The following is a 20860-nucleotide window of genomic DNA, read 5'->3' as shown; positions in this document are numbered from 1 at the left end:
ATGCTGCAAACAAACGAAAGTAATAAACAAAACACCCATAGCAAAGAAACAACAAACTAAGGAAGTTCGTCAGCGTGCGTAAAAGCACCACGTGTACCACTTCAGATCGTGCGCGGCGCCGCTGTGAATGCGGAATGCCGTCTGGCATGACCTCATAGTCCAGTGCGCCAATACATCGGATGACCTTGTAGGGTCCGAAATAGTGTCGCAATAGTTATTCGCTGAGTCCTCGTTGGCGATTCGGGGTCCAAGCCCAAATACGGTCACAGGGCTGGTACTCGACTTAGCGTCGTCAGAGGTTGTAGCGTCGGCTATCGGTACGCTGCTGGTTCTTGATCCGTAAACGGGCGAGCTGTCGGGCTTCTTCGGCGCGCTGGAGATAGGTAGCGACGTCAACATTCTCTTCGTCAGTGACGTGCGGCAGCATGACGTCGAGCGTCGTCGTCGGGTTCCTGCCGTAAACCAGCTTAAACGGCGTGATCTGTGTTGTTTCTTGAACCGCCGTGTTGTAAGCGAAGGTTACATACGACAGGACCGCATCCCACGTCTTGTGCTCGACGTCGACGTACATTGCTAGCATGTCGGCGAGGGTCTTGTTCAGGCGCTCTGTGAGACCACTCGTCTGCGGGCGGTAGGCAGTTGTCCTCCTGTGCCTAGTCTGGCTGTATTGCAGAATGGCTTGGGTGAGCTCTGCTGTAAACGCCGTTCCTCTGCCGGTGATGAGGACTTCTGGGGCACCATGTCGCAGCAGGATGTTCTCGACGAAAAATTTCGCCACTTCAGCTGCGCTGCCTTTCGGTAGAGCTTTAGTTTCAGCGTAGCGGGTGAGATAGTACGTCGCCACGATGATCCACTTATTTCCGGAAGTTGATGTCGGAAACGGTCCCAGCAAGTCCATCCCGATCTGCTGAAAAGGTCGGTAAGGAGGCTTAATTGATCGGCTGTAGTAATCCCGCTGGCCTTGTCGGTGGTGTCTTGCGTCGCTGACAGTCTCGGCGCGTCTTGACGTAACGGGCGACGTCGGCGGTCAGATGCGGCCAGTAATACCTTTCCTGTATCCTCGACAGCGTCCGGGAGAATCCGAGGTTCCCAGCGGTTGGATCGTCGTGTAGGGCGTGCAGTACTTCTGGACGCAGCGCTGACGGTACAACAAGAAGGTAGCTGGCGCGGACTGGTGAGAAGTTCTTCACGAGCAGGTTGTGTTGTTGCGGGAACGAAGACAACCCGCGCTTAAATGCCCTATAGGGACAACATCGGTGTTCCCTTCCAAATACTCGACGAGGCCTTTTAGCTCCGGGTCTGCTCGTTGCTGTTTAGTGAAGTCTTCCGCGCTTATTATTCCAAAGAAGGCGTCGTCGTCCTCGTCGTCTTGCGGAGGGGATCGATGGGGGCGCGTGATAAGCAGTCGGCGTCAGGGTGTTTTCTTCCAGACTTGTATATTACCGTGACGTCATATTCTTGCAGTCTGAGGCTCCACCGCGCCAGCCGTCCTGAAGGGTCCTTTAACACAGCGCGTGATGGTCGCTGACGACTTTGAATGGCCTGCCATAGAGGTAAGGGCGGAATTTTGCTGTAGCCCAAATCATGGCGAGGCATTCCTTTTCAGTCGTAGAATAACTGCCTTCCGCTTTTGACAGCGACCGACTAGCGTAAGATATCACCCGTTCAAGTCCGTCTTTCCTCTGGACCAGGACGGCACCGAGGCCTAGGCTACTGGCGTCAGTGTGGATTTCGGCATCGGCGTCCTCGTCGAAGTGTGCAAGTACCGGCGGCGACTGCATGCGTCGTTTGAGTTCTTTAAATTCGTCGGCCTGCGGCGTTTCCCACTTGAACTCGACATCACATTTGGTTAGATGTGTTAGCGGATCCGCGATGCGTGAAAAGTCCTTGACAAAGCGCCTATAGTAGGCACACATGACAAGGAATCTACACACTGCCTTCTTGTCGATTTGCTGCGGGAACTTTGCGATGGCAGCTGTCTTCTGCGGGTCGGGGCGTACTCCAGATTTGCTGATGGCGTGGCCTAGGAACAGAAACTCATCGTAAGCGAAGCGGCACTTTTCCGGCTTCAGAGTGAGCGCTGATGACTTGATGGCCTCTAATACTGTCGCAAGCCGCCTAAGGTGACCGTCGAAATTTCTGGCGAAGACAACTACGTCATCCAAGTAAACAAGACACGTTTGCCACTTCAATCCTGCTAACACCGCGTCCATGACGCGCTGAAACGTTGTAGGCTCCGAGCACAGTCCGAATGACAGGACCTTGAACTCGTAGAGGCCGTTTGGCGTGATGAAGGCGGTCTTTTCGCGATCTCTCTCGTCGACTTCTATTTGCCAGTAGCCAGATTTGAGGTCCATCGACGAGAAGTATTTAGCGTTTCAGAGCCGATCCAATGCATCGTCTATCCGTGGAAGGGGGCATACGTCCTTCTTCGTGATCTTGTTCAGTCGACGATAATCGACGCAGAAGCGTAGGGTTCCGTCCTTTTTCTTCACCAGCACTACAGGAGATGCCCACGGGCTTTTCGACGGCTGGATGATGTCGTCGCGCAGCATTTCGTCGACTTGTTGCCAGTGGCGTAGCTAGGTCGTCTGGCACCCGGGGCCCTTAGCTCTTCTGTCAGCCTCCCCCCCCCCCGGGTGTAGTCGAGGAAGGCGAGGATATCGACAATTTTCGGGTGTCTTCAGACGTATATGACACCCCCCCCCCCTACTGGCCCCGTGCACCCGGGGCCCACGGCCCCCCGGCCCCCCCTGTTGCTACGCCACTGCTTCTTGCCTAATAGCTTCACGTTCTCGCGTCGAAACTCGGTAAGGGCTCTGGCGGAGTGGTCGAGCGGACTCTTCGGTTATTATGCGATGATTTGCAACTGGTGTTTGTCGAATCCTCGATGAGGTCAAAAAGCAGTCTTTGTATCGTCGGAGAAGTCTTCTGATCTGTTGCTGCTTACTCATAGGAAGACTTGGATTTACGTCGAAGTCTGGTTCGGGGACTATGCTCATCGGGGTAGATGCGGCAGAATCTGAGAGGACAAAGGCATTGCTGGTTTCCACAATTTCCTCGATGTATGCGATTGTCGTGCCCTTGTTGATGTGCTTGAACTCTTGGCTGAAGTTGGTTAGCATAACTTCCGCTTTCCCTCCGCGGAGTCGAGCGATCCCTCTTGCAACGCAAATTTCACGGTCGAGCAGTAGATGTTGGTCGCCCTCGATGACGCCTTCTACGTCAGCGGGTGTTTCGGTGCCGACGGAAATAATAATGCTGGAGCGCGACGGAATGCTCATTTGATCTTCGAGCACACTCAAGGCGTGCTGACTACGAGAGCTCTCCGGCGGTATCGCTTGATCTTCCTGCAGCGTTATCGATTTCGACTTCAGGTCTGTGATTGCGCCTTGTTGGTTCAGGAAGTCCATGCCGAGAATGACGTCTCGTGAACACTGTTGGAGGATAACGAATGTGGCAGGGTAAGTCCGGTCATGAACGGTAATTCTTGCCGTGCAGATTCCAGTCGGCGTAATGAGGTGTCCTCCAGCGGTTCGAATTTGAGGGCCTTCCCATTCAGTTTTAACTTTCTTCAACTGGGTGGCGATGTGTCCACTCATTACGGAGTAAGCAGCCCCTGTGTCCACTAAGGCGGTGACTACGTGGCCATCGAGTAGCACGTCGAGCTCGGTGGTTCTTTGTCTGGCGTTGCAGTTAGGCCTTGGCGTCGGATCACGGCTGTGTCGTATTGAACTGAAGCTGAAACGTCGCGTCGTCAAGTAGTCTTTCGTCGGTGTAGTCTTGGCTTCCTGACTTCGTCGGGACGGCAGCGTGTCGTTATTATGTCGTCGAGGTAGTTTCTTTGGCGTCTTCGTTGGCGGCGGAGAATCTTCGTGAGTTCGACGAACAGCAACCGCACCTCCATCGGTTGCTGCTTTTAGTTTTCCGTATATGTGCTCGCAGAGCGACCTCGGGCTGGGCTGGTGTATGGTCGGCGCTGCGCTGACAGGTAGCGGCCTGGTGACGGCGAACGGGACGGTCGTCGAGGGTTTCACTGAGTGGCGGCTAGGTAGTCAGCGATATCGCGAGGTCGTTCGCCAATCTGAGGTCGCGGCGCGTTAACGGCGAGCCCTCGGAGTCCCATCTCCCGGTATGGGCATCGGCGGTAGATGTGCCTGGCTTCTCCGCAGTGATAGCAAAGCGGACGGTGGTCGGGCGCGCGCCAAACTTCAGTCTTCGTCGGAATGACGCGTGGGGTGACGGGTTGGCGTGCTGGCGGCAGGGGTGGTGGTGGACGAAGGAACTGTGTCGTCACTGGGCCCTGCCGTGGGCGCGAAGGGGGAATGTGACGGCGGGCTACAGCGGCGTATGCAATTGCTTGCGGCTGAGGCTGCGGCGATTCAGGGGCTACTCCGGGTTGTTGTTGGAGCTCCACACGTACGGCGCCGGCAATCGAAGCCACTTGAGGCTGTGATGACGGGAACAGGTTCTGTAGCTCCTCCCGCACGACCGCTCGGATAGTCTCACGCAGGTCGTCGGTGGCCAGTGACTGAACTACGGCGTAGTTTGTCGAGTTCGTGCGGCGGTTGAATTGCCGGTTTCACATGTCGAATGTCTTCTCGATGCTGGTGGCCTCGCGAAGAAACTCGTCGACGGTCTTCGGTGGGCTTCGTACCATTCCAGCAAAAAGTTCCTCCTTTACACCACGCATCAGTAGGCGGACTTTCTTCTCCTCAGACATATCCGGGTCGGCATGGTGGAACAGACGGCTCATTTCTTCCGTAAAGATGGCAATGTTCTCATTAGGTAGCTGCACTCGGGCGTCCAGCATAGCTTCGGCCCTTTGCTTGCGCACGACGCTCGTAAAGGTTCAATTCAATTCAATTTATTTCCAGAATTACAAGTGTTCTGGTGGATACCAAAGGCTAAAAGCTGTTGGAAAACAGCTTGACTAGGCCGATGGTCCATTACAAGGCATACATGGTGGTTGCATCAAAATTGTAACATTGTTAGACACTGAGAATAAAATCACTTACATAAATGCACAATAACAAGACCGAAAATAATATAAAGACTAAGAGAAAAAACATAATTGATACATCAGAAAAATGGAAGTATGTGTGTAAGGGTTACTAACAAACTAATACAAGTCGCTCTGATATAAAGAGTAGTTAATGCAGACTAATAAAAAAAAAACATTCGTAACACCAGAAGATAGAAATACATGTGTATGGGTTACGAAATCAGTAACACGTACAGTTGTCACAGAAAGAACGATAAACAATCACTGAATCACATGTTTACGAAATGCATTCGCAGTTCCTTCGATGAAGAGGTATATGTACCTTTGTATTTATTTAAAATATGTGGTAGGTTATGTTTTAATGACTGTAGGCTATATTTATTACGAAACCACGGGACATACCATGTATCACTATTTCTTGTATTGGAAGGATTGAATTTTGGTGCCAAAGATGCAGTAGACACAAGAAAATTTTTGAATGCCGTATTTGAGAAATAAAATGAATTTAGAAGGCGAAACGTGTAGAAATATTCTATTTTTATAATTTTATGCTTTAAGAATGCTGGCCGCGTTGTCTCCAGATAACCCATATTGTCTATGTGTCTAATCATTTTCTTTTGCAAAGACAGGATTTTCATAATGTTTGTCTTTCCTGTAGTCGCCCACACTAAGCTACAGTAATTTAAATGGGAAAAAAATAAGGCATAATAAATGTTCAGTTTTGCTTTGGTTGGAAGAAGACGCCGACGTCTTCTTCCAATGTCGTGGTGCGCAGGAAGCCACCACGGAACAGGTCCCATGTTGTCATTGTCAGGCGGCCATTGGGGTTCTCTTGGCCACGATCTTCTTTGTCGTCTCAGGTATAGAAGTCCGTGCTCTGAGGGCAGGCCTTGCAGTCGGCGGCTAGCACGCTGGTCTTGGGCGATGTTGGTTTTGTCCTCGGGCTTCGGACTTGGATCGCGGCTTTGCGGGGGCGTTCGGTACATGAACGCACAAGCACCTCCACCAGATGTCACGTGGTGGTGACGTTGAAGAACACAGTAGAAATACAGTGAACGACAAAACTAACTTTTATTGGGCGAACCTGTGCCCACAAAAACAGGCTACAATTATAGCACAACGATAGCAGCGAACACGGTCGGCGATCGTCGAAAATCTGATCAGCGGGTCAAGCGCGTCGGCTTTTATACATCAGTCGTCGAATGTTCCAGAGTAATCGCGTGCCTTCCACCCTCGTGCCTTCCACAAAGTTCTACATCATTTAGAGTCGCGTACACATGCGATCAGATTACACAAGGTTCGGTCACAGACAGCGGATGGAAGCATCGATAACATTCTAGAGAGAGAGATAAAACTTTGTTATGTCCTTGATGGGGTTCAGGGGTGGCGGGGGTCAGGAGACTAGCCCCCAATCCCCCCCTTCCTCAGACGGCGGCCAGTCCTTGCTTTCTGGCGGCGTCTTCGGCCATCCGGACGGCCCAGAGCTGCTCCTCTGGGTCCAAGCTGAGCAGCAATGTCTCCCACTGCTCGGCCGTAGTTATGCGTGTGTTAGTGCGGGAGGTGTTGGTGGGTGAGGCTTTGGGACATTGCCAGATAATATGATCGAGGTCAGCGCGGGCCTCGCACGCTTTGCAGAGTGGGGTGTATGCATCGGGGTACATGCGGTTGTAAAGCACGGGGTTCCAGAAACTTCAGATATATGCAGGCGCGTCCTGCGTTGTGCGATAACATTTTTTAGGCGGTGAAACGTGTCGCCCGATATAGACAAACAAGTACACGTGTCAATGTGGCACTATGGCTGCAGCTCATTGACGAGCACGTATACGTCTCGATCGATGACAAGCAAAGCAAACGCACGTGCCCGAAAACGTGTGCATAAGTCGACAGTCTTGCAGACGAGATGGCTCACGTACCTACACTCACAGCTACATAATTATATATTAACTACATACGTAGAACCCAATCAAACGTGAACAACAATTCCTCCTAGGAATTTCACGCCTTTCGGGAAGTAACCGCGGCGACCGCAGTCTGACGATTTCAAAAACGCTCATCGCACGTTAACTTCTTAAGATTTATCCGGCGTCACTCGTGAAAGCCGCAAAACGAAAAGTTAACACCCGCCAGACGCGTGGAACAAATAATGCATGGCTTACCGACCCACCTCGAAGTTCGTCTTGCGTTTCACTGAAGGTTCCGTAGACGCTTCAGCACGTGTATACGTCGGATCGTCAGAGAGAAGCTGGCATGCAGGCTGCAGGCAGAGGACACGGAGGACCCCGAACACTTTTTGTGCTAATGGCGCCAGGAAAAGCAAGCGGTGTACGCGAGCGGCAACGATAGCGGCGAGCACAGTCGACGATCGCCGAATCAGAACTGAATATGACGCATTAAGTTCTCGATATAAAGCCCGACAAAGGCGTAGGCAAAGGTACGCGAACGAAACGTCACGTCGAACCAACACACCCGTCAGATGGGACGATAACGGCGCTCTGGAACCTATATGCGCATCGATGCACGCAGACAACTCTAGCTTCGAAATATAAAATGACAAAATCTCCTGTCAGCGGCTATAAGAAAGATAACAAATACGTCACGCTCCAGTGCAACTTTATTATAAAGATCGAGCCTTCATTCCTGCCCGGTGGAACCGTGCAGATCCCGCGGGCTCCCCGAAAAGGGCGAGGCTGGGATCTGTCTCGGTTTCAGGACTTGTTGAATCACTTATTTCCCGTGGTTTTGGTCAGCCGATGCTGATACTGGCAAACTGGCTTTCAGAGCTGTCTGCTGTGGGAAAAAAAAAGTAAAAAAAGTCGCAGTTTCGCGCAAAAGGCGGGGCATCGATTGCGATAGCAAATTAGTGGACATTTAAACGATGTAAGGATGGTAGCTTTATCGGCTGTATAAACATGTAAACACACAGGCATATTAACTACATGAACAAGCGTGGTGTCACGCGCGCACAAGCAAACATGAACACATCTCACTCGATGACCACGGAAACTCGCTCTCAAAACGCTGCAGCGAGGAAACTCGGCAGAAGTAGCGAGCAAACTGACCTTCCTGCCGCCGCTCGCATCAACGCGAAGTAGAAAACAGCGCAGCGCGGACTCTACTTGTCGCAGCTGGCTTTCAAGGTACAGCGGCCCGGCCGGGCGCACCCGGGAGCAGAACGCGCCCCCTGAAGCCTTGCGTGCGACGGAAGGCGGCGCGCTTTCTTCCCCGTGCTTTCGTCGGTTGCGTGCGCGAGATTGAGCCGCCATCGCCCGCTCACCCTCGCACATATAGAATACGGCGCGCGGCGACGATTTTTCGCCCTTGGACTTTATACGAAACCCACGGCGACGCCAACTGCAGAAATGCGCCCGGAGTGTCCAGATAATTGCTATCGCAATGAAAAGATCGAGCAATGGAAACGTATATATACTGACAAGAAAACCTTTGTCCCGTCCTTTCTTTTTTATAGATTGTACATTCCATACATACAGAAACAGTGCCACAAGTATTCATAGCACTTTTTAATGTTATCTGATGCCTTCAACGAGCGTATCACGCGCAGTACGGCTTCGGACGTGAAAATGGGACTCATCACGTCACCGAAAGCGGAGGGTGCCGGTCACGTGATATCACAAATAAGTTTTAGTTTAGTCACAAACGTGTTTTTAGTTCTTCTTGTTGCTCTACAATTTTCCAATTTATAATTGTATTCTAATTAAGTATATTTCAGTTGGATAATTAATTAAGACTAATTATGTATTTAGGCGGAATGCAAAAAATAATCTGAGTATCTCTAAGCGACGACAAGCAACATTATCTTGGTTCTGTCCAGCTACGTGGCATTTGTATTTTGAAGTTTGGCTAAAGTTACGTGGGGCACCCTGTATAAGGCTCGGAGGGAAGGAGCTAAGAAGTCGGAAAGGGATTTAAACCAAGGCGGCTTTTAGAGCGAAGCTGTTCATGCGGATCCTATGCCATCGTTGTCGGACTCCACTAAAGCTATCTTCATCAGCAATGGCTCGAGCCTCGTCGTTAGAGTATACTCACGGTGGTGGTGGTGGTGGTGGTGAAAAACGTTTATTTGCTCTATTTTACAGTGGGTTTTTGCGGCTTCAGATGGAGTCTTCCATCTTCTCTTCAGGGTCGGTTCCCCTAGTCCAGGGCTCCGCCGAGGCTGCCCTGCGTGCACGCCTTACTAGTCCTTGTTGGACTTTCAGGATGTCGCTGGATAGCATCCTCTCCCACTGTTCCGCACTCGGGTTTTCTATTATGGTTAGCTCGTCTATTTTCTGGCAAGCCCATGTGGTAAGGTATAGGGTTGGTTTGTCTCCACAACACGGGCACTCGCTCTCGTACTGCGTGGGGTCGATTGCGCTTAGCATGTTTAGGCACGGGAATGTTCCCGTTTGTAGCTGTCGCCATGCTACGGCGTCTTTTCTATTTGGTTCTTTGTGTGGGGGCAGGTATTTTCGTCTAATCCCTCTGTAGCAGTTTAGCATCTCTGAATAGCTTAGGGCTACCGGCTCGCGTTCCTGATCAGCGGGGTTGGGATTGTTGGATGCTCGGTTTGTTGCGTACCCTCGAGCTATCCTATCCGCCTCCTGATTTCCCGTAATCTCGGTATGTCCCGGCAGCCAAACTATCGTGTGTTTGGTCTGGTTGTTTTCGGTTTTGCCACTTGAGCGGAGGATGCGGAGCGCGCTGTGGCTGATTCTGCCGTTTAGGTAGTTGCGGCATGCTGCTTGTGAGTCTGTGAGTATGGTTAAGGACCTGTTGGATCGGTAGCCCCCCGCTGCCGCTAGAGCCACGGCTGCCTCTTCGGCCTCGACTACCGTACAGTTCCGGATTGGTGCGCTAGTGATTTCTTTTAGGTCCAAGTTGATCACCGTAATTGCCACTTTGCTTCTTGTGATTTCTGTCCTCAGTGTATGTAGCGGCGTCTACGTACACTGTGTCGTTTCTAGTTGACAGTATTCTTTGCACATACTTGCTTCTTGCTCACATACTCTTGCTTCTCTTCGCGCCATGTGCAGGTTCGGGTCCATATTCCTGGGTATCGGTGCTACTTTGATGGTGTTTCTGTATACGTCCGGTATCGCCTCCGTGCTTTGTGTCTCCTTTATGGAAGCTTCACCGCCGTATCTGCTCAGGAGTCTTCGATCTGCCCGTTGCCGATAGTTTTATTCTTTGGATTTGCTCTATTATTTGCGCTTCTTGGAGTTCTTCGAGACTGTTGTGTAGCCCCTGCAGAACCAGTAGTTTGTCGGTTGATGTTGACTGCGGTAGGTGAAGCGCCGTCTTGAGGGCTTTCCTTATAGGATAGCGTCCGCTTGTTTCGTTTCGTATTTTGTGCAGTAGTAGCATAGGAGGCTGTATGTCACTCTGCTGACCACCAGGCTTTTGATCAGCTTTGGCGTGCCTGCCTCTTTCATGCCGTGTCTTTTCCTCCTTGTTATCATGCGGGCCACTTGGTTGGTTGCTGCTTTAAGTATTGTTAGGGTGTGGGTGCATCTTTGGTTCGATTGTATCCACATTCCTAATATCCTGATGAGTGTTTTTTCCGCGATTGGTTGCCGCTCGAGTTGGAAGTTAAGCCTCAGGTTTTCTTTCTCGGGGACAGTGCCGTTCTTCTTGCCTCGCCATACTCTTAGGAGCTCGGACTTCTCTGTCGAGCAGTCTAGTCATCTTGCCTAACATAGACCTCTACGCATGTCGCGGTCTCTTGTAGTCTTTCTTCTTTTTCTCTGAGTGAGCCTTTGGTTACCCATACGGTGATGTCGTCGGCGTACGCGGCGTGTCGTATGTTTTCGATTTGCTCTAGTTGTTGGGCTAGCCCGATCATGGCAACGCCTTCAGAGAAGCATGTGACGACGCGATAAGAAGTATCGAGTCCATTACGGAGTGGGGGAACATGCTCAAAGAAAAACAACGCAAATTCACCAAAGCAATCGAGCGTACGCCCATGCAGTGGCGCAGCAACGGAGGGTGGGGGGGCGCCGTGGGCCCCGGGTGCAAGGGGCCAGTGGGTGGGGGGAGGGTGTCACACCCCTATTTCCGCTGGCTACACCCGGGAGGGGGGGTGATAGAAGACCTATGGGCCCCGGGTGCTAGACGACCTAGCTACGACACTGATCAACGCCCCACGAAATAATTGCACGAATGCGCGGGCTAAAAAAAATTTCATTCGCGAAATGGTCGCTAAACTACTCGCCTTAGCGGAACGTTTCATGTGGGTTGCGCTCGCGTTGTGCGTTCATGCTGGGAGCAGGAGTCGCTAAACATACAGTGAGGCGTTGTAAAGCGTTGGGGCTCTCGGGTCCCTCTTCCGTTCAGAACGCGCAGCGAAGACGAACAAAGACAGCAGCAAGAGGGCGTTCAACCAGCGCGCCGGGCGCTTGCGTTTACGGCGAAGCATTCGTTGAGAGCGACGTTGCATAAGTGAGGCCGTGAAAAGTCGCGAATGAGATTCTCTGGATCGTCTTCAGACTCGGTTCGGCCGAAGAGTTTGGCGGCGTACGACTCGACAGGCTGTAGTCGCGGGTCCGCCGCGATGTCTGGCTCGCTTTTACTTCCCCTCTCCCGCTCGCTCCGAAAAGCCGCTGCGAAACCTGCCGTTATGTTTCACGCTTTCCTTCTTACTCTCGAAAGTTTCAGAAAAGTTGTTGTGTGGCTTCATGTGCAAAAGGATAGACAGTTGGGCGAGTTGGTACGGTAACATGATTTTGGCTTCGAGCGCGAAGTGAAACAGGGGGACAGAAAGGAGCGCTCGTCCTGTCTGCTCCTTTCTGTGTCCCTGTTTCACTTCGCGCTAGAAGCGAAAACCATGTGACTTCATGTCACAAGTAGAATGTCTGTATCAGCTGCACAGAATTTTATTAAAAGAAGGTGAATTTTGTAAGGATATTTCCCGATCGAGATTCTATGAAGTTATGTCTTTTTTGGGATTACTAGGAACTCGGTAGCGCGAAAAATATGGCAGATGAGTAATAGCCATATCCTTAATAATCCTGTAATTAGTACTTATAGAGGAAGCACTTCAATTCGAGAATTGAGGACTCAAAGTCATATTATTACCTGAACAAAAACTTCTTAAAGAAAATCATTTTGGGTGCTACAACCTACAGTACTTTGGCACTGGGGACGGCGCCCAGTATATGGCAGCAGCGAAAGAAATATGAAATAGTGGACCAGTGACGTTGATCCCTTAATCCTCTCCGTTGCGAGTGCAGACCAACAGTAGTGCAAGCTTTCGCTGGCACGGGCTTCACTGCCTTTTCTTTCTTTTTTTATGGTGACGCCAAGAATCGACGCGAAGCGTGCTCTATTCTGTTCCCAATCTTGTGGTGGTACCGCAGCTCGGATTATCACGTTTGTCCGTATAGCAGCAAATGGAAACAAGGCTTTATTGATCAGAATGAAGAGAACTCGTAATTGTCATAGCATTGGCGCCCGCGCGGCGGGGAGGCAGGTAGCGTTTTCTAATAGGGTGGGGAGATCAGCGTCACTGACAATTAAACAATTTAATTTTCGTTTTCGTTCAGGGCTGCCCACAGACAAAATACTGCGTGCCATAGTACCTACGATGATTTTTGTGAAGTTGTTGTTGGGCAAGATATGAATGTCTGGCTTCAATATTGCCGCTAAAATTGGTAATTAAAACCTTATTATAAAGATATTTTTTGTTACTTGTGACGTGAGTCATGTTTTCCACGATGCTGCATTTGTATTGGCTGCCAAGCCTTACAATCTGACAGAAGATGTGCACATGGGCTTATCATACGTTATCAGTGCAGCACCCTGTGTTATTTGGCGCAGGAAGAACAGCGTGTATATTTGCTGCATTCGCGATCTCTGGGAAATAAAGCGAAGGAGAGGGGAACCGGGGGAACGTGCGAGGAATCCAAGGTGGCTGTACTGGAGCTGAAACTCGGAAATTGTCGATATCCTCGCCTTCCTCGACTACATCAGGGGGGGGGGGGTGACAGAAGACCTATGGGCCCCGGGTGCCAGACGACCTAGCTACGCCACTGCCAGGAGGGCACAAGTAACCGGCAAACGGAGGCCACAGGAGAGCACCTGAGGTTATATTAAAGCAGGCGGCGCAGGATCTCCGGGGCACCCAAGCGGTAGCGGGGGGATCAAAGCTGGAAGCATGGCGGCCCGTCGGTTGGGGCCACAGAGACCGAAGCGTGCCAGGGGGTGTTCGCATAAAAAATTGGCTGTCCGTTATCGCAGACAGCCGATCTTACACTCTCCTGGCACGCGCAGGCGTCTGCGAGCCCCAACCCACGGACCAGTCCGGCTTCTAGCTTTCATGTCCCCGCTGCCGCTTTGGTGTCCTGGAGGCGCCGCCAATAATGCGAAATAATGACGCGTTGTTTTTATTAGTAAAAACATGATCGAATAAATATAATTGCGTCGAGCCGCCAACTTGCGATGCTAAGTTCAGCACTATCGCGGCCCGCGACTTCTGCCGGCACGCCTAGGGACAAGCGCATACAGCGCGCACCAAGAAACTCCTCCGTAGTACCTAGGCAGAGTCGTATTTTCAAGGAGCAAAACTCCCCACATTTCCTCTAGCACCCGCTTTTACTCGCGCATGCGCGCAAACTTCCGTCGTCTCCACAAGTGCCACGCCCTGCTGTACCTACTAGCAATTGTAGAAACGCTGCCGGGAAGCGAGTTTCTATTTCAAGAGGACTTCTTTTTGGGCAATTTGGTGCTTAGATTTCCTGGGTATACTTTGTGGCGCAAAATACATTTGTTGAAAAGGGACAGAACAAAGGTGCTTCACTGTCTTCCTTTGTTCTGCCCCTTTTCAAGACATGTATTTTGCGCCACAAAGCATACCTAGAAAGTGTTTCTAATTGCTCCCAAGCCCAGTGCTCGACCGCTGCGCCGCCCGCATGTACCACATTTCTAGGTACCCAGCCTTTGTACGATGCCACCTTTAGAGGTCGGGTGTGCTTGTTCATGAGGGTGGCTGTGGCAGGACAGGGCCAGATCAGATGTTTGAGATCGACGTTGATTGCAGGGCAGTTGGGACATTCCACTGGTGCCCCTCTCCACTTGCTCAGAACATCCGGTGTAATAGATGCCTTAGCTCTTGCTTTGTGGATGAGAACCTGGGCTGTTCTGGGAAGGCGAGCGGGAATGGGAGGAACGATGCTACGAATGGACTCTCGTAGTAGAGCCTTCCTCTCGTTTCAACTGGGCAATCTGGTGATCTGGCAATCTGGCTTTGCAGTTCTTTGCGAGGGAGGCAGGCATCCTTACTTTCACCTGATCCCTTACCCCTATCTTAGGCCACGGGCCATACCTTCTAATAAAAGTTTCAATCAATCAACCAATCAATCAATTTCGCCGAAGTGCCAGCGAAAGCTACGGGGCGGAGCTTCTGCACATGACTGTATCTGCACGCAGTGTAGTCCGGGCGCGCTCGGCGGTTTCCCATTTGCCAAGTTCTTTAGTATAGACAGATACAATTTTCTTGGCGCGAATCAATGTTTATTCACGTCCGATATGTACGAAGTTCTGAACAGCGAGCCTCACAGCCTGCATCAGAGCTCTGAAGCAGCCACATGGTGTCAGTTAGGACTTGTATGCGCTGGCGTCGGTAGAGCCGGCGCCATGGTGGCCCAGCGGCCGAGCACTGGGCTTGGGCGTAAATGGAAACACGCTGCCGGGGAAGTGTAAGAAGCAGTCAGGGATCTTTGAATGCTATCGCGTTCCACTCTTAAAGGCGAAGCTTAAGCATCCTCCATCTTTTGCTACGAGGAGGTGGAAACAATTTTATTTCCCACCTACATGTAAAGAAATTGGAGAAACAGCAATGGGAATAGCGCAAGAACTAACGTCTTTGCAAGAACGACGATGTGTCAAGCAGACGACATGCGACCCAGTCCGTGAGATTGCCTAAGCATCGGAGGTTGCCACGGCATTCGCTGGACCCACTCCCCAATTCTAGTACACTCTAGCAGCAGCAAATAACGCTTGATCATTGATCATCACGCGAACCCGTAACAAAATCACAAATGAGAAAACTAATGAATCAACAATTAGAAAAACCAACGCCCCATGGTGAGAGCTAAATCAACCTGTCTTGTGTAAGGAATGTAAACCACGATATTTCCCCACCACTACAAAAATAATTACATAAAATGCAAATGCTTATGCAAGCACTCGTCCATAAATTGTCTTTGTAAATGTAATAAACTGAGCATATCACAACCAGTCTTCCTCATTAGTATAGTGGTCAGTATCCCCGCCGGTCAGGCGGGAGACCGGGGTTCGATCTTTAACAGAATTTTTGTGCTGTTATTTAATTACCATGACGTGGACCACGTTGGGCACAATGTTAACCTTCAGCTAAGCAATTAATGTGTACAACTTTAACAGTTATATAGGTCAGCTTCAAGGCTAGCTGTTTGCCACTGTCATCCACAGACTACAGTTATACATCAATTAAGTGTGGTCACCTATGCGGGGAAGGGTAAGCGTGGAGGCTTTCAACAATTATTCTGATAATTTTATTCTGAGCTTTCTCTGTCCAGTTGGTTTAGTTGCACATCACTGCAGATCCAATGCGAGAAGACCATTCAACCATGTAAACACCCCCCACCCCCCATACTACTACTACTACAATTAGTGATGATGATGATAATAATAATAATAAAGAGTCGGTGCAATATACGATCCGAATTACTACTGTGTTTGGTCATCCTATCCATCAGCTAGGATAATATTTTGCTTACTTTATCCCCAACTCGGTGAGGTTATTGATATACAAATCACTGTTTAGTTCTTAACTACTGCTATTTGGTTTGGGGAACTACAGAAACAAACTTAACGAAATTACTGAGAATACAGAAGAAAATACTGAGGCTGACAGACAATGTTATAGTTCTAGCACCTAGCGACCCACTATTTGAAAAATATAGGATAATCAAAGTGAATTACCTATATCAATACAGACTACTAAGAGAGTACTGTCTTAGCTGCAAATGCTCAAACTTTTTGTTCATGGAGATGGCAAATCTTTGCTTAAAGGAAAAGGCCTATGAAACGAGAAATACAGAAATGTGGAACGTTCCTTACTTTCATACTAATTATGGCTTTCATATTAATTACAACCAGTGCCATCGCGATGTTCAGTTCGCCCCAGGTGCTTGGGTGCTGCTTTGGTCACCATGTCGTCGGGTCAGCCTCTCCGAGAAGCTTCTCTCTCGCTACACAGGGCCTTATGAAGTCCTACGTCAAGTTAACAATGTCAATTATGAGATCACGCCATTGCAGTTTGATCCATCCTCAAGTCCGCCGCCTGTTGATGTCATGCACTTTTCGTGGCTGAAGCCATACTTCGCTCACAGTTCTTCACCTACCATGCACCGAGACGCTGCTTCACCACCAGGGGGTCCTGTTACGGAAGTATGAACGAAGAGAGGAAAAAGAAGACCGCGAGATGCTGGCTGCTGCGGGTTGTTGGCGGTCAGCCATCTTGTCTACGCTGACTCATTCTGTATATATATTGGAAATTCAGTCTTTATATACTCCTAACATCCACGCGTAACAATATTTCTGCGCTTTACTCTTGAACGCAAAATTCTAAAAGTGGTGCATGGTTATGCGAGCACACTGCGTCACCAGTGGCCCCAAAAGTGATTTGAAGGAAGTAACCTCACTCATCAACTGACTGAGTAACCACTTGATCAATGCACCTTGAGGCACTGAGTATTGCATTGAATGCTATGCTTGATCAATGTGCTTGCTGCAATTGTCACACAGGACACAGAGCTTGTGATCAGCAGAAACCAACACCAACAGCTTGCCCCATCCAGATGATTGGCAAATCAGACACTGATCTATTTCCTTCAAATCACTTTTGGGTCCGCTGCTGCCGTGCATGGGCATTTTACATAAATACTTTTCTCACTACAAGTAAATTTAGCATGGAGAAGTTAATTATGCAGGACATAGCATGCTGAAAACAACAGAATGGGATGTTTTAGGATGCAATAATTAATAGCTCTCTCACTATAACTCATGCCCTTACTTTAATATTCGAACATTTGTTTAACTGATGTAATTATTGTGTTAATTAAGCAACACACAAAATATTCCTGGTCATGGAAGAGAACTCGTGAACAAGCACCATTGGTCCCCATAACTGAATATTTTATTACCTAACAGCCAAGCTGTTAGGTGGGACATCCTGTTATACATAAGCGAGGTACATTCTGCAAAACCGCAGTCATTGTATGTTCTTCTGCAAGTTAGGTTCTCAAATTGAGTGCCATAAGTGTTCGTGTTCAATGGCGCAGTGTACGTATGGCAAGCACTGGGGATTCTTTTCTTTTTCATCCTAATTGTTGGTTTCTCTCTGACTTAATGGGAACCACTGCATCCGGTGGGGGGGTCACTGAAGAATTACTGGGTGGTGCCAGTGAGGACACTTCAGTAATCTGGAGTTAGATGCTCTATACGACTGCACCACCACCACATCTACGAACTGCATGTACAACTGTTCATGTAAGTAAGAGGTTAAGTCTTGCAGAAAAAAAAACACACTTATATCCAGGCACTTCAGGTTAAAGACTGCAGTGAGAAGTTCATCGGGTGAAATGTGTAACATGAAAATGTTGAGCAATATAGAGAGTCAATTAAATCAATACACTAGGATGTCAATAAAATCAAATGTATCACCTGACAGTGGATCGATCACTTGTTTCTTTATTGTGATAGCAACCATATGGACACTCAAGGCATGCCATAGCCATTGTGCTGTCCTGGTATCTGTGACTCATGTGTGGCTCACATGTGGACAGTTAGAAGGCCTCCAGAGATGCACAGTGCATTTGCCACCGTTTCGCTCTCATAAGTTGGCTCTGCTGGAGTCAGAGCTGCCTTTTGCTGCTGGCATGAGCAATGTGCAGTACACACCTGCTGAGGGGCAGTGAACTGTTGTGCATGCACAGGCCTAAGCAGAATGTACAGCAAACGTCACATGCCCATTATCCAATATTTCACTCAGTGCTGTCAAATGCCAATGGTTTTCTGTCGGTCTTGTCTCATGCACCATCATGGTGCGATGTTTGTAATGGCACTGCCAGCGTTCCCCATTGCCACACGCCCAATATCTGCCAGGGTACTGCTCCTGCTGCACAGTAGCAGTTGCTTCTCATGCTCCCTCGTCCCATGTCGCCTTTACGTGTTGTTAGAACACCATAAGTGAGGAGTTCGGGCACAATGCTAAACTTTGCTACCAGTGTCAATGCTGCACCTTTGGACGAAAGTGCCACCTTTTCATTTTTCTTTTTGACAGATCTGCACAATTCTACTTCGACCTCGATTTTTTCACTTGTAACAACCAGACTGTGCTCAGTGCCTGTACTATCTGTGCAAGAAGTTTAGAGACTGTCTAGCCCATTGCTGTGACTGATGACATGCTCTGCATTGTCTTCTAAGTGTGTCAATCTGTAAAAACAACTATCAAAATTCTCATGATGTTCACAACACTCCAAGGTTTTTGCATTTTTTTCCAGGCAATCAAAGAACTTATTTCATGTGATAAAGCAAACAATCTGCAGTTCGAATCATTGTAAACATGTCAAAGACAGTTTTCTTGAGCTGCTCTTTTTATGGAGACACAGTTGACATGACACAAATAAACCAATCTTTATTCAACACTTTCTGTATTAAAGATATAGCCAATTCTCTTCCAATTCAGTTGGAGGGTGACCCCAGTCACACAAATCTCAGCCAACCAAACTAGCGCAGGACAATGATGTTAATTTAGCAATGCAAAAAAAGAAATGCTGTTGTTTTTTCTATCATCAGTAGCTGAATAAAGAAGACTTCCAGACTTTATCAAGGATAATAAAAGAAACCTCTACATTACTAAGACTGCAATCTTCAGTAAAGTATTTGTTTAACACCAATTTAATCCAAAAACATTACCGCATTTAAAAACAAAAGCAATTTGTACATATTGCATATTAATTAATCTAAGTTTACTTCTGTACCTGGTGAGAAAAGTGAGAATTTGTAAAACCAATCTTAATACTCTTCAGGTCAACAATTAAAAAAGAATGACACAAGCTGAGTACTACTACCAGGAATAATAATAATGATACCCAGGAATAACACAAGCAGAATGCGACTCCTTAGATGGTTGGGCACGAGTTCAACTGGACGTTGCCATAAACAGTGCTCTCGGCCATGCTCTGGAGTTTTCCATTGATCTGCAGGTAACGGATGCAGCCAACATATTGCTCATGTGTGGCCGTGGCTCGTGTCTTGCTCGGATCGGGCACACCACCAATGTAGAGTGGGTTCATTGTGTCGGTAGCCGTGACTCCTCCTCGCCCAATGGCCAAGTTACTGGCAGCACCGACAGCAAGGGACACAATGTTCTTGTTCTTCACAGCTGTGTTGGAAAGAAACGGCACCTGGTGGTCAAACTAAGACCTTGCTAAAGCCATGCATTCCTTTGAAATTTATAATCAGAAAATTGCATCTCTAATATTGCTGCATAAATGTTGGAATACAAGGTTCCAGTCCTGTGCAGTTAAAAATGACTGCTTGCAACAAATTGAGTTTGTGAATGCAGTCGAACCTTAATTGTTATAATGAAGTCGCGCATCAGGCACGAAAATATCTTTGTCGTATCCAATATTTGTTAGAAGCATATATTTGTTACACACTGGTGCTGGCATGAAACATTTTAAATTTACTTTATCCAATTATTTATTACGTTCATTATATCCCGGTTCAACTGTAATCCCTGGCTGCTATTCTGGCAACAGAAGCTGTTTATACCATTTGCTCATAGTACACTACCGTTCATGATAAAAAATACATAGTCATGCGTATAACTTTCATTACGGTACTCTAAGGTGTCAACTGAAAAGGAAAAATATGCTATAAGCATGCTTCAAGCACAACTGCATTTCCATAAAAGCATGGTGCTTAGAAGGCACTGTTGCGTGTTTGTTAATGCTCTGACAACATGCAATTAAAATACATAGGCAGGCTAAGAAATGTGAATATCTCTTATTTCTGCTGCATTCATGTCCAATCCATCAGTATAACAGGGACAAAATGAATTAAGTTAATTCAACACGTAATGTTAAATTAATTACTGCAGTCATGAAGATTAAGTAATACTACCATACAGTCGTGTCACTGCAGCGTTAAAAAAAAGTACAGCAAAATGAATGCTAGTTTTTAAGTGAGGTGACAAAAGCTGCACTTTACCTTTTACAGTGTGCCACACTCCATCGCAAAGATTTCCTGCAGTGACAGAGACCTTGATAATTCCTGCACCATTGTCGGCACTAAATATGATGTTGCCATCGACCATCTGCAGCAGTACAAAATCCTTCTGGTTGTTGCTGTGAACTGCAAACAGGATTCCCGAAGTTCTTCGTGGCTTTATGTCCAGTTCCACAGTCATCTCCTTGCCCACATTGTAGCTGTCATCTGCAGAAATGCATTGGCCGTTAGCTGTGAACCAAAGCCCTCACCATTTTTTCTACCCATCAGTGGGCACATGGATTGTTTATAATGTGTCAGCACTGTGCTTCGCTTATTTTGTTCAACCCACTATTCTGTTGATGGTCTTAGAGCAAGAGAGCTACATTTATTAGTGACATGAAAGCAATTGTATACAATACCATATGCACAAACAGGTAAGTGACTGCAAAAGGGGGCGTATACTGAACACATAGATAGCTGGATAACTGAATAACATAACTGTAGCAGAATAAATGATACTCTGAGCCAGAAGGCAACAATAATCCTACTGTTGGCCATTGCAATGAATATATTACATACTTTCAAAAGAAGGCAGTAAAAATA

General features: G+C 48.3%; 1 protein-coding gene across 2 annotated transcripts in view; it reads right to left on the bottom strand.

Annotated features, from left to right (window-relative positions):
• Positions 1 to 18657: 18657 nt before the first annotated feature.
• Positions 18658 to 20860, bottom strand: part of LanA (laminin subunit alpha) — a 139232-nt gene continuing 137029 nt past the window's right edge. For both annotated transcript variants that reach the window (XM_075669831.1, XM_075669832.1), the window contains 2 exons: positions 20258 to 20482; positions 18658 to 19427 (listed from right to left, as the gene is read on the bottom strand). In XM_075669831.1, the coding sequence (XP_075525946.1) occupies positions 19165 to 19427; positions 20258 to 20482 (488 nt within the window). In that variant the 3' untranslated portion in view covers positions 18658 to 19164. The remainder of the gene's footprint in view (positions 19428 to 20257; positions 20483 to 20860) is intronic.

Source organism: Dermacentor variabilis, chromosome 9 (assembly GCF_050947875.1).
Source record: "Dermacentor variabilis isolate Ectoservices chromosome 9, ASM5094787v1, whole genome shotgun sequence".
NCBI classification, from domain to species: domain Eukaryota; kingdom Metazoa; phylum Arthropoda; class Arachnida; order Ixodida; family Ixodidae; genus Dermacentor; species Dermacentor variabilis.
Note: the sequence above shows the minus strand (reverse complement) of the source record. Positions and strands in the feature narration are given on the sequence as shown.